The sequence below is a fragment of the Histoplasma capsulatum genome (assembly GCF_000150115.1).
Source record: "Histoplasma capsulatum G186AR genomic scaffold supercont2.4, whole genome shotgun sequence".
Classification (NCBI taxonomy): Eukaryota; Fungi; Ascomycota; class Eurotiomycetes; order Onygenales; family Ajellomycetaceae; genus Histoplasma; species Histoplasma capsulatum.
In genome coordinates, this window is record NW_025544804.1 from 381,181 (window position 1) to 392,997 (window position 11,817).

Below are 11,817 nucleotides of genomic sequence, written 5' to 3' on the forward strand. Positions count from 1 at the left end.
AGTAAGACTCATCTAAAAATATTTCTAGAGCACCAAGTGTATGATTTTCAAACTCAAAACAAACCCTCACAGTTGGACTCCATCAATTTATTCATGACAATCAGTAAACATCGCTCTCTCCTTTGGCTTCCCCCGAACGCCAGTTCCGAAATGCTATGGACAAAAGATTAGAAAAGGAAAGCGTTAAGAGTCCGTTAAACGGGATAAATATATAGAGAAGAAAAGCTTCCCCAACATTATTTCAACCATCTAAGCCCTTAATAATCGTTTGGTCAATCCTTCTCCAAATCTTTCGGACTCGGATCCCCAATCCCACCTTCATTAATCGCAAACAGACAATCGCTCTCCGGAAGACAAGGGCTATCATAAATCTTGCAAATACGAGTCTCTCCCCGACCTTTCTTCAAACTTAACCTCGTCGTGCTAGCATGCGCAATGATATTGCCTCCAATGGGTTTCTTTGGGTCTGGGTTGAACATAGCACTTGGCCCTCCATCCACTTGCGCAACTACCTGATTGGTGATAACAACCGCAATGCCAAACTCATCAGCAAGAGTCCGCAGTTTCCGCATGAATTTGGCAAGATGGTTTTGCCGGCTCGATAGCTCGCCTCGACCACTAAAGTCAGTCCTGTATAGAGCTGTGGCCGAATCGACGATGAGGAGGGAAAACCGTGTCTCACACATCATCTGCGACGCTTGGTTGAGTAGCTGTAGTTGGTGGTCAGAGTTGTAAGCTCTGGCATATGCGATGTTGTCGAGAACCTCATCGCCGACAAGTCCATAGCGCTGAGCGACTGCAAGCAGTCGGGTCGGGCGGAATGTGCCCTCAGTGTCAATATACAGACACTTCCCCTCTCCGCCGCCCATGTCAAATGGTAGTTGGCAAGTTACTGCCAGCGTATGACAAATCTGACTCTTCCCCGTTCTGAACTCTCCGAAAATCTCGGTAATGGACCCCGTCTCGATGCCACCTGCCAGTAGAGTATCCAATTGTTTCGATCCTGTTGTTATGCATATCAAATCGTTTCGTCGAGCATGCATTTCAGTTGCCGTTGTGAAACCCATTGGCACGATTTTTGAAGCTACGACACATATGGTCAGGCTGGAGGGAATAGTATAAAATCCGAACGGATCACATAACTAAACAATATAACATACCCTCCGCAAGGATCTTCGTCGCTTTCTGCTCGGATATGCCTTTGATCTGTTCCAGCATTCGCTTCGGCCTGTATCAACATGTACATCGAGTAAGATAATTGACTCAAAAACGCAAGCAATATTAAAAAACAAGAGCAGGAATATATATGCAACATACGTATAGGCTACCGACTCAATGGTATGATACCCACCATCAATCACCAGCTTGATATCTCGTGCAGTCAGGCCATTAACTCCCTAATGCAAACAAACACCACAGCGCAGAGGTCAGTTTTTAGTCTTAATTCTTTAATTCATGCAGCATACAGCATATATTATCTCCAAGGAGAAACGAATCGTACGACAACAGACAAAAAAAAATCTTTTAGTTAGTCAGCCGATGCGATATCAAAACCCACCTCCAATGCAGTCAAAGGTGTGGGTGCTCCAGGTCCCGCGAGGCCATTCTCCTCATATTCATTTTGACTCTCGTCTTCTACCGTCATAATTCTTTTTGCTGTCTGGCTGCTTCTGCTCGTGGTATACCTGCGGCTGTCTTGTTTACAGACAGATCAATCAATACCCTTCGTTCCGCCGCCAGGGGGAAAATACGAAAACAAACAAATCGTCGGCAAAACACAGGACGCGTCTGAACCTTAGAGTTCACAACCAACTCCTATTGCAAAGTCAAGGGGGATGCTTTGAATGAGAAGAAAACCCCACCAATAGTGCACAGACAGGGGGAAGAAGGCTGCTGTGGGCACGTTGTGCTGGCAGAAATTCGGAGCCAAGAATGGGATGTCGTTGTTTTGCCCTTGCAGACGCGATGCGGAAGTAGGCAGAAAGATCATCCCGAGGCTGAGTCGCGAGATCATGTGACTTTAATGGACCACCAAGAACTCCGTGAAACCTCGAAACCTCCCATACAGATAGATGGTTTACCTTCTTCGCATCGAATTGGTTATAATATATGACCTGAAAATCAGCATCGACGGCCTTTTATCACTCTTTTGAAGTCTTACCGTTGGCATTTCTATGCCCACAAGCAACATGAGGTGATCGCCCGCAATTTGAATGCATGTTTGGGAAATATAGAGGAGGATTCGGAGTAATACTAGAGAAGCATGGATGCTAATCGCAACCTTTGGTCGAAATGTGGTAATATATATAACTAGGTAGGAAAAGGCAGATACAGAAAACATGTCTTCCATCAAATGAAAGAAAGTTTTTCTAACGTATCGTACACCCTGGCTATCCATTTATTTTTCAAGGAAAACGTACGGACATCTGGGCCTCTAGATTTGTAACTCTACAAAAGAAGATTATAACTTATGGTATCAATTTTTTTTTCTTTTTTCCCGGCCATACCCAGAGAAAATTCACGGCGGATATACAGAAGGACGCGACCACTTCCCTCTCGCCCTTATCCGTTTCCCATAAAAATAAAACAGATACGGAATTGGGATCAGCGGCAGCGATACAAATCCCAGAAGACTCGACGCCCACGGTACCCCGAGCTTCGAATACATCACCCTAGCAAACAATGGGAACGCACCCGCAAAACAACTGCGCAGGAACGTATTGGCACCAACTGCACTAGCCGAAACGGTCGGGAATGTATCGATCAGGTAATTCAAGGCTGCTTGGAAGACTGTGAAGAACCCAAAGCCCATGGATACTGTACCGATTACCTGCGCGACCCAGGGGATGTGCGGTGGCGACGTCCAGCCGAAGATGAATAGGCCTGCGGAGAAGAACACGGAGCCGACCATCATGGGCGGAAGACGGGCTTCAGGAACTGGTCTCCGGTCGTTGGTGCGGAATTTCTTCAGGTAGAATTTCTGGTTAAATAGATTGGCGCCTGCGCCAAGGATGACACCCACAAGCAAGCCGAGGAATGGCAGGTGGCCGACAACTTGGCTCCAGCCACGGACTTCTATGAAGGCGATAGGAAAGGAGGATAGACTAAGGTATAATATGCCGTAGACGAAAGAGGCGTACATAGCGATGAGGAAACAGATGGGAGTGCCTAAAAGCTGGAAGGGGACCACCAGGTATTTGTTTACCATTTCGGCGAAGCTGACATCCCACTCTTCATGGGGAGCGTGTAGCGACCAGTTGCCCGTTTCATAACGGAGACGACGGGCTTTTTTGACAAGGAGGATGGCAGGGTAGGATTCGTCTACGAATATAATATCGAGGATAAGGAACAGAATCATCATTATCCCCGTTATCTAAGGGTGGGATATTGAAGTCAAAAGGGGTTTATTAGAGCAGGTGGAAAAGGGGAGTGGGCAATTCTCGGCCAGGACCGAAACTCACATATTCCGTCCATCTCCAACGCAGATAACTCTGCACGATAGCTGCCCCAACGATGGGTCCCAAGCTGGGTCCTCCAACAACAGCCATCGCATAACCGACAATAGCGACACCTCGCTCTTCAGCTGGGAACAAATCACTCAGCACCCCACCTGTATTAGTGACAGGTGCAGAGCCAAAGAAACCACAGAAAAAACGGGATATGAGAACCGTTTGGATGTCCTTTGCGCTGCCGGCGGTGAACATAAATATCGCTGCGAGAAAATACGGGAAGAGGACTGCGGGCTTGCGCCCATAGAGCTCGGATAGCGGGGCCCACAGTAAAGGCCCCAGACCAAAACCAAACAGCAGCAAGCTGACCCCCAGCACCCCCACTTCTTCTGAGATATGGAAGTCGGCGTCAACTTGTGTGATTCCGGGCGAATAGCTGGACGGTGTTGTCAATGGATGATTTCCCCTAGTTATAAGAGAGAAGGCGAATGATGGGTGGCCAATTTTGTTTCAATAGAGGCTTGGGCCTTACACTGCACTGGACCATGTAGAACCTGTAAGGGAAAAGAGACGAGAAAATATTAGCTCAGTTGCTCTGTGTGCCTCTGCCACGGAAGGACCAACAAGAACCATACCCATTGTCGTCAACCCATATAAAAATGTTGTGATGGCCTTTTTACGAAATGACCAATTCATCGGGTGATACGCATCGTCTGGCCCATCAAAGTCAACGAGGGTATCGCGTGACGTCTTTTGATGCGACAGCGGATGGGTGAAAGGCCGCATCTGGTCCGGGTTCCGACTCCGGACATGGTTGAGGGTGGCATTGTAATGCTGGGAGACAGTCGAGATTGCCGACTGGATTCTGCTCAAGCTGGCGGATTGGTGTGTGGAGATACTGGAAGTTCGATTTCGTGGCAAGTTTTCAAAGTAATTGAGACCATAATCATCGTCACCATCATTATCATCATATCCAGGCCTGCTCTTCTCTGAGATCTGTCGTTCAACCGGCACTACGTCATTGCCGGCCCGTTGTGACGAGGATGCCAATGCCATCTCGTTTCTTAAAGCCCTCGGGCGCTTGAGTAGAGTGAAACATTTAAGATAGAGGAATACTGTAGAAGGGATTAAATATATTAAAATAGAGCCTCTCTGACTCTGGGATAAATATTCCTCATGAGATCTAGTTACGGGTTGTCGTTCGGCAATCGGCTAACCGGGAGAATCGAGGGTCTGAGAGCCGAGGCTTGCACCCGTGGATCTTGAACTTGATGGTCACGTGTTAATAAAGCCAGGAGCTGTGTCATGTCTATTTGAAGAGTGTGCTCCAGGACAGCGAGCCTGTAAAATTAGAGCTAAATTGGCCGTAATAAAGCCCGCATTCCGATCTATAAAGCTATATACGGGATGACTTGGTGACGTCACAAAGTAAATTTGTAAAACAAAAACAAACGATCTCTCTTAGCGCGGATTGGCCGATTCCCACTTCCGTAATGTGTCCTCTGCCACGGTCACTTTGAGGCCGACTCTGGCGTCGAGTTCGTACGTTTCCCACTTCGCAACCTTCTCAATCCATTCTCTGCATTCGCGGACCTTCCGCCGATCATGAGCTTCTGCGTTTTCGTTCGATTCGTGGCTTGTCTTAGAGGATATTGACATTGACGGTTTGGGGACATGGTTCGTCTCCGTTGCCGAGGTAGATTCGGACTGACTTTGCGAGCCATTGGCGGGGACACCTCCTGCAGTGGAACAAATTGGCCGATATGAGTAGCGTTCCATCCACAAATTCGCTGCCATCTCGTAGTGGGCTGTCGGGCAAGTCCAGTCATCTTTCAAATGGCCTTTGAATGTTGCCGGGTCATGAACAAGGATTTTCGACCGCAAGAGTTTCTTCGATTCTTCATGTCTTCCCAGAAAACGGAATATGGAAGCCCGGAGGAGAGCCAAAATCGCGAACTCGTCTTCATTTTCGCGATCCCAGTGTTTATTTTCCTCGCTTTCCGACCACGCCAAGCACCTCAGCGAATTTCGAAGTTCTTCCTCGTTCATGCGGCTGTGCCCGTTCCATAAGTAGATCATTTCTTCCAATGGGTCGACGCCGATCGCGTCGATAAAGTCAACATTCCATTCCTTGGCGCGTGATTCCCATTTTGAGATTTTCCGGGTAACAAAGACATCAAATGGAAGCTGTCGGGCCATAAATTTCTTCTTGCCCGCTTGCGACGGAACCTTCTGGAATAACTCAAGGGCTTTGGCAGCATGCTCCTTGGCTAGCGTAGGCGAATCTAGGGCATTTTGCCTGTAGATAGCAAGATGAGCCGATGCAGCAATATAATAATACAAAGCTCGGGACCACGAATTGAGTTCAGCACACTAAGCGGCAACATGTCAGGAAGGTTCAGAAACAGTCAAGTTAAAGTAAAATTTGATATGGAGATGTAGGTGGTTGGGACCCAGTACCTCGATGAATGATTCCGCGCACAATTCGTATTTATGAAGATACATAGAAGTCAAACTCTTTTCGAACACACATAGCGCTTCAACCTGCTTCAGAGGGCTTTTAGTATCTCCAGAGAGCAGCTCCAGGGCCGCGCCTAAATTTTTCTTTGCAGCTTGCATCCGAGATTCCTCTAAGAGCCAAAGATGGCTATGGGGGAATCGATGTCTCATCACTGACAACAAAGCAGTGAGTCGGTGTTCCGAATAGCTGTCGACCCTGTCTTCATTTTCACTCGGACAGTCGTCGATGATGTCGCAATGCCGGATAAAACCATTATAGTAAGCCAGCAGTCCCAAACCCGCAATTGCGCCATTTAAGTTATGGAATTTGCTAGCTTGCCACAGCATCCGAAGCCCCCGACGCCGGTCTCCTCTAAAGCCCACAATATAGAGCAATTTTGAAAACGCAGGCGGAACCATCGAGATAAGGAGCAATAAAAGTCCGAAGCAGAGGTTTGCGCCGGAATGTACAAATGCATCTACGGGATTCGTAAATAAATCGGAGTCGGGATCCTGATCCAGGTGCTGTGTGGGAGATGGAGGTGGTTCTGGAGGTTGTGATGATGATTTTTCAGCTTCTGTGGAAGAAAACGCCGTGGCATCGTTGGAAAGCCGCGGTTCGTCTGGCTTACCATTTCCGAGCTGGGAGCCTGAGGCCCTGTCAGAGGTGATTCCGGGGGCTTTCGATGTATCGCTTCTGTTTACTAATGGCTTTGTGGGCACCGCAAGGGAGTGGTTAGGTGGCAATGAGATATTAGAGGAGGCCATCTTTCTTGCGGATTCCTCCTGGAGGTACTTCTCCTCCATTTGCATTATATTATCTAATGCGATGTACGCTTTCCTTAGTTTATAGAAAGCCTTGATGCTCTCCGTTAAGCTTTCGTTCAGGACGCCGACCAGAGCAGCCATGAGCTGAGCCATACTTCGACATAGAAGAAATTCGGTCCCAGGGGCATAGATCGGTGACCGGTATGCATTGGGGGCATTTGAATTATGTTGAGCTTTTTGATAATCGTTTGACGCACACGTTTCCGCCTCCGATAGCCGTTCGCCCGCTGGAGAGAAGACATTGTAAGGAACTGGAATTGGAAATCACAGAGGCGGGGAACAATACCAAGGCGCATGATTTCCTGTTCGAAACCCAAAGTGGCCCGAACGAACGAGACGATCCCTTTTCCCAGCTATGCGACAACAAATAGAGACACTCATAGTATTATTAATTTGCTTCAAGAAAGGGAGGAGCAAAACCAATTGCCTCGCACAAAACACATTGTGAACGACCCGTCGCGCATACACACCTTATGAAATGACGAATCACCCTTATTTAGACCCTCTTCGGCGCCGTCAACATCATCGTTGATGATAAAGGTAGCAGCTGCATTGGCATCGTATCAGCGGGGTTGATCTCAAGGGTGTTGGTTTTGCGGCTTGGCGGGGTGAGAGGAAGATCTAAATACCTCGAAGAGCACTCTGCACTGCATGCACCAAGTGACACAACGGATATATCAGCTACGGATCTAAAATACTGGGAGGACGTATAAGGGGTCATAGCAGCTTACGCTCTTGCGACTCTGCCAATGCGTCGAGAGACTGCGTGGAGACACTCGCCGGAGATGCCTTGTTGTACAGCCATGATCCGACACGAAACATTGCGTTTTTATTCCGGAGAAAGGATGGTTATAGAATAGATTGAAGGTGCAAATATACCGCGCAGTAGACTGAAATGGGACATATAGAAGGGAAACAATAACTTAGAAAAGATATGGGTATCCCATGAGATAAAAAATGCCACCCGCAACCTGCGGAAAGGCGCACCAAAGGAAGGATATATATAGCTCACGACGGCTCAAGCATTGTAGAAGGAGAGAGAGCATACGGGAACGGAACAACAATGTCTCAGAAACAGCAGCATGCATGGGAGAGGCTGCGCAGGGAGAGTGAGAAGATGCAAAAGACGAAAAGCAGAGGTTGAAGCCGGATCATGAAATCGCCGCCGGAGCCGCCGCGGAGACCGAGCGAGAAGTGAATAAGGATGCCTGGAGCTGGGTTTGCAGAGTTACGCCATTACCATACATAGCTCCATCGTAGACACCTTATCGGCCGCGTGGTGATGGGGCTCATCGACGACTGCTGGGATGGGGTTTTCGCTAAAAAATTCATGCGTCTATTGTTACCGGCACTTTGGTGTGGAGAACCAACTCTTCCTTTCTCAAAATATCAGTTTAGAGGGTCTGATTATGGGGATTTCGACCCTGATTGAGAGTGTTTACTTGCTGCGTGACATTCCATGGTATTGACGGGCGTAATATACAGGACCTTGGCATGTTTGACACGTTTGGGCTGCCGGATGTCACATGGTTTCACATCAACCTCGCAGCGTCATGTCAATATCAATATCAGTCTGCAACGCTTCAAGTTTTCAAGACAGCAAAATAGTTCATTTCGTGCTCGTGCCAAACACCATACCCCCATCTTGCGGAGAAGCTTCTGCCGCCAACGGAAACCCCATCTCGAGTGCCGTCCTGCCGAAAACGCTATCGCAGCAACCCAACCATGTCCGCCCAAGCCACATCTACGCAACCCGCAAGCCAAAAACAACCTGAAGCTGTGCCTCAATCCCAGCAACAGAAGCCCGCCGCTCTAGAAGAAGATGACGAGTTTGAAGATTTCCCGGTCGAAGGTACTTCCTCTTTTCTGTCTCCCGGCAAAAGAGCCCAGCAGTCCACTAGCACTTTCTGGATACCTCAAACGAACAGCCTCGATAGCTTTGATATAATCCCCCCGGAAACACTCTTGAGTTGCGAAGAAATGCTAACGTCTTGCGCTCCTTAATTCCTCCGCTCTTCTTTTGCGACTAGATTGGCCCCAAGATGAAGCTGAAACAACTGGCTTCGCGTCCAGCGGAGACACCTCCAGTCACCTCTGGGAGGAGAGCTGGGACGACGATGATAACAATGAAGATTTCTCGAAACAACTAAAGTAGGGATACAAAATCTCCCATCCCCCGCACGAAAGGAAACTCCTAAATCTCAAAACTCTGTTCCGTTCCGTTTTATATTATCTTGTCGTCGATCTTCTAACAACCAAGTCGCTCTTGACTTGCCTTTTTATAGGGAGGAGCTAAAAAAGGTCGAAGCGGCGAAGGGTTCATAGCACTTTTCCAAATTTTTTTTTTTCTTTTTTAAAACCCGCGGTGCTCCTACGCTTTCTCTAAGGTCCTTTTTTTTATTATTACTTCGCCGACCACTTGACGGAACGACGAGCGTGGGAGAATAATGAAGATGAGAATATTTGATTTCGTACGGGAATAAAAAAAAACAATACAATACGATAAAAATAATATAAAAGAACAGAAAGAAGCAAGAAAGAAATCATAGCCCAGTCCCAATGTTTCTCTTGGTTTGTTTTCCCTTGCTGCCCTGCACATTATTCCTTTTGCTTTTGCTCTTGCTTTGTTTGCTGGGTGTACTGTAAAACTGAAAGCTTTCCTTTTATTTCCATCTCTCTTTTCTTTTTGTACAGGCTTTTTATTTTGTTATATTTACAAGTTAGAAGCATTTGCAGCATTTCACCTTGTTGTTTTGTCCTCTCCATCTTTTGGGGGAACCCTGTGATGCTGACTCTTGTTGTACAGAGTTCTAACTCATCATATTCTCCACTGCCATTGTATGTACATGTACAGTACATTCATAAACGGTTAGATAGGGCTGGAGAGAGGAAGAGTAAGAAACACCATTTCACTTGTCGCATTACAATCAGATAAGGGATAAATGTGTGCGTGTGTGAGGTTTGCTTCTCTACCTACACAGAGAGACATATGCAGAGTACATGTACTATATGCATTTTACATACATATATGCGCCTCCTTTAGCTATTTGTTATCAGAATAGAAATTGTCTCAAACAATTTATATACTGCGTGATAACTTTAAAAAGAAAGAAATCCAGCATCAACCGTCGCTGCAACCCTAAGTTAGTAGTGTGGAACATAGGCCCCCCCTATTATTTTACTTATACCGATCTGCGGCCCGTGAGAAACCCACTAACCAACTCCGCAAACCTTTCCGGCCTCTCCACCATCGGCAAATGACCCGCGCCCTCCACCACCAGAAACTCCACCGCTGAGCCTTTCCGCATCATCCCAACCATGTCCCTCATAGTCTTCGGCAACAGCCCATCCTTCTCCCCAGCCAAAAATGCCCCTGGGCCCCCCTCATACCTCCCCATCTCCTCCACAAGATCATACTCCAACAGCGCCTCTACTACCCTCCGAAACCCCTCCAGACTATTCCCGCCAACCATATCCTTAACCCGCCTGAACCTCTCTTCCCACTCTCCCTTCCCATCATCGCAATCTAACCCCCTAGCAAACCACCTCCGAACCGTCGCCTCCGCCAACCGATTTCCAACAATTGCTTCCCCGCTCTCCGCCGACACCGCCCCTTCCCCCTCCGCAATCGCAATCCTCTCCCCCCACGCCTGCCGATTCCCATCCGGGCTCCTCGCATTCGTGTCACAGGCGACAAACGCCGCCGTGCGCACCGGGTATTGTAGCGCGGTGTTCAGCACCGTTGCGCCGCCGAGGCTGACGCCTATGAGGGCCGCGGCCCGCTGCACGCGCAGGGCGTCGAGGATGGCTATGATGTCTGCGGCCAGCACGTCGAGAGTGATGCGTTGCTGGCCGCAGTGGCGCGAGCGGCCGCGGGCGAGGTAGCGGAGGATTCTGTATTGGGTGTTCGAATGGGAGGGACCGAAGAAGGAGGTGATGAAATCGTCCCAGATTCGGTGGTGGGTAAGGATGCTGTTGCTGAGGAGGAGGAGGGGGGCGTGCGGGTTTGTGGAGCCCTCTAGGCGGTAGGGGAGGGTGACACCGTCGGGAAGGGTGATGTAGGATTCGATGGCGGGGAGGGGGGTGGGGGAGGAAGAAGGAGGACATGACAGTGATGATATGGGGAGGGTTTTCGTAAGGCCATCTGGGGAAGTGAAGGGGGACGTTGCTCCCACTTCAGTTTCTGAGGCGAGAGAGGCTAGATCGCGAGGTGCGGGGCCGAAGGTGTAGTAGTGCTCATAGGCGTGCCCAGAGCAATCTTTGACCATGTCTGCCATAACCTGTTCGCACCATGGGGTGGCATTTAGGGCTTTCAACTCTGACCCGTTAGGTCCGTTGTGGGACATGTATTCATGCAATGATAGATATTCCCTGGTCGTCGCAGTAGGCTCGACGGCGGAGCTCACGAATCGTCGCGTCCGCAGCCACCCGGGTGCCTGGGAAAGGAGAGGAAGTTGCTTTTCGTGATACCATTTGTTGAACTCCATCTCCTTATCTGGCTGCAGGGTTTGGATAATTGCCACAAGGACTCTCTTGGTCTTCACCTCCACCTCCGCTTCCACCAATGCGTCTAGCGGCACGTAGCCCTCCACCTCCTTGCTCTCGACAAAGTCGTACAGCCGTCTGTCAATCGTGATCTTCGCCATCGTCTCCTTTTCGCGCTGGCTCTTGACGTCGTCACGGCGAAGGCGCAGGTACGGTTCCCGTTTCAGCTCGGCCATGTCGGTGACATCGTAAATGGCAAGCCATTCCGGGGATGACACTGGGCAGCTCAAGGTGGGCAGACCATGTTTATTTGAGATGTCAGTGGCGCGAAAGCGGAAACCATTCTTGATGAAGGGGAGACGAAGGCGGCTTGGGCCGTGCTCATTGTTGTACCAGTCGTGGAATTGAGCGGCGGAGAGGTTGTCTCTCGGCTGTATTGTAACGTAGAGTAGCCCTGGCGCCATGGTGCCTGCCTGTCATCGGTTTTATGTTTTTGAAGTTCGCTCTTTTCGTTCTCATTCAAAAGTTGAAGCCTGTACTTTTTGAAGGATACACT

At 48.8% G+C, this 11,817-nt stretch overlaps 5 protein-coding genes across 5 annotated transcripts; 1 reads left to right on the top strand and 4 right to left on the bottom strand.

Moving 5' to 3' along the window:
* Positions 1–20: 20 nt before the first annotated feature.
* On the bottom strand, positions 21–1,645 carry HCBG_03233 (recombinase RAD51; the record flags this gene model as incomplete). The annotated part of the gene is made up of 4 exons (XM_045430282.1): positions 21–1,084; positions 1,161–1,228; positions 1,318–1,397; positions 1,559–1,645. The coding sequence occupies 4 exons, from the start codon at positions 1,643–1,645 to the stop codon at positions 273–275; spliced, it is 1,047 nt and encodes a 348-aa protein (XP_045288425.1).
* An 873-nt stretch (positions 1,646–2,518) lies between these two features.
* On the bottom strand, positions 2,519–4,505 carry HCBG_03234 (polyamine transporter 1; the record flags this gene model as incomplete). The annotated part of the gene is made up of 3 exons (XM_045430283.1): positions 2,519–3,373; positions 3,462–3,885; positions 3,982–4,505. 3 exons carry the CDS (start codon positions 4,503–4,505, stop codon positions 2,519–2,521), a joined length of 1,803 nt encoding a protein of 600 aa, XP_045288426.1.
* A 313-nt stretch (positions 4,506–4,818) lies between these two features.
* On the bottom strand, positions 4,819–7,738 carry HCBG_03235 (uncharacterized protein; the record flags this gene model as incomplete). The annotated part of the gene is made up of 6 exons (XM_045430284.1): positions 4,819–5,822; positions 5,910–7,003; positions 7,063–7,129; positions 7,247–7,323; positions 7,406–7,423; positions 7,508–7,738. The coding sequence occupies 6 exons, from the start codon at positions 7,596–7,598 to the stop codon at positions 4,911–4,913; spliced, it is 2,259 nt and encodes a 752-aa protein (XP_045288427.1).
* Positions 7,739–8,501: 763 nt separating this feature from the next.
* Positions 8,502–8,931, top strand: HCBG_03236 (uncharacterized protein; the record flags this gene model as incomplete). The annotated part of the gene is made up of 2 exons (XM_045430285.1): positions 8,502–8,745; positions 8,807–8,931. 2 exons carry the CDS (start codon positions 8,502–8,504, stop codon positions 8,929–8,931), a joined length of 369 nt encoding a protein of 122 aa, XP_045288428.1.
* Positions 8,932–9,958: 1,027 nt separating this feature from the next.
* Positions 9,959–11,725, bottom strand: HCBG_03237 (alpha/beta hydrolase; the record flags this gene model as incomplete). Its single annotated transcript, XM_045430286.1, has 1 exon — positions 9,959–11,725. The coding sequence occupies one exon, from the start codon at positions 11,723–11,725 to the stop codon at positions 9,959–9,961; it is 1,767 nt and encodes a 588-aa protein (XP_045288429.1).
* Between the last annotated feature and the right edge of the window lie 92 nt (positions 11,726–11,817).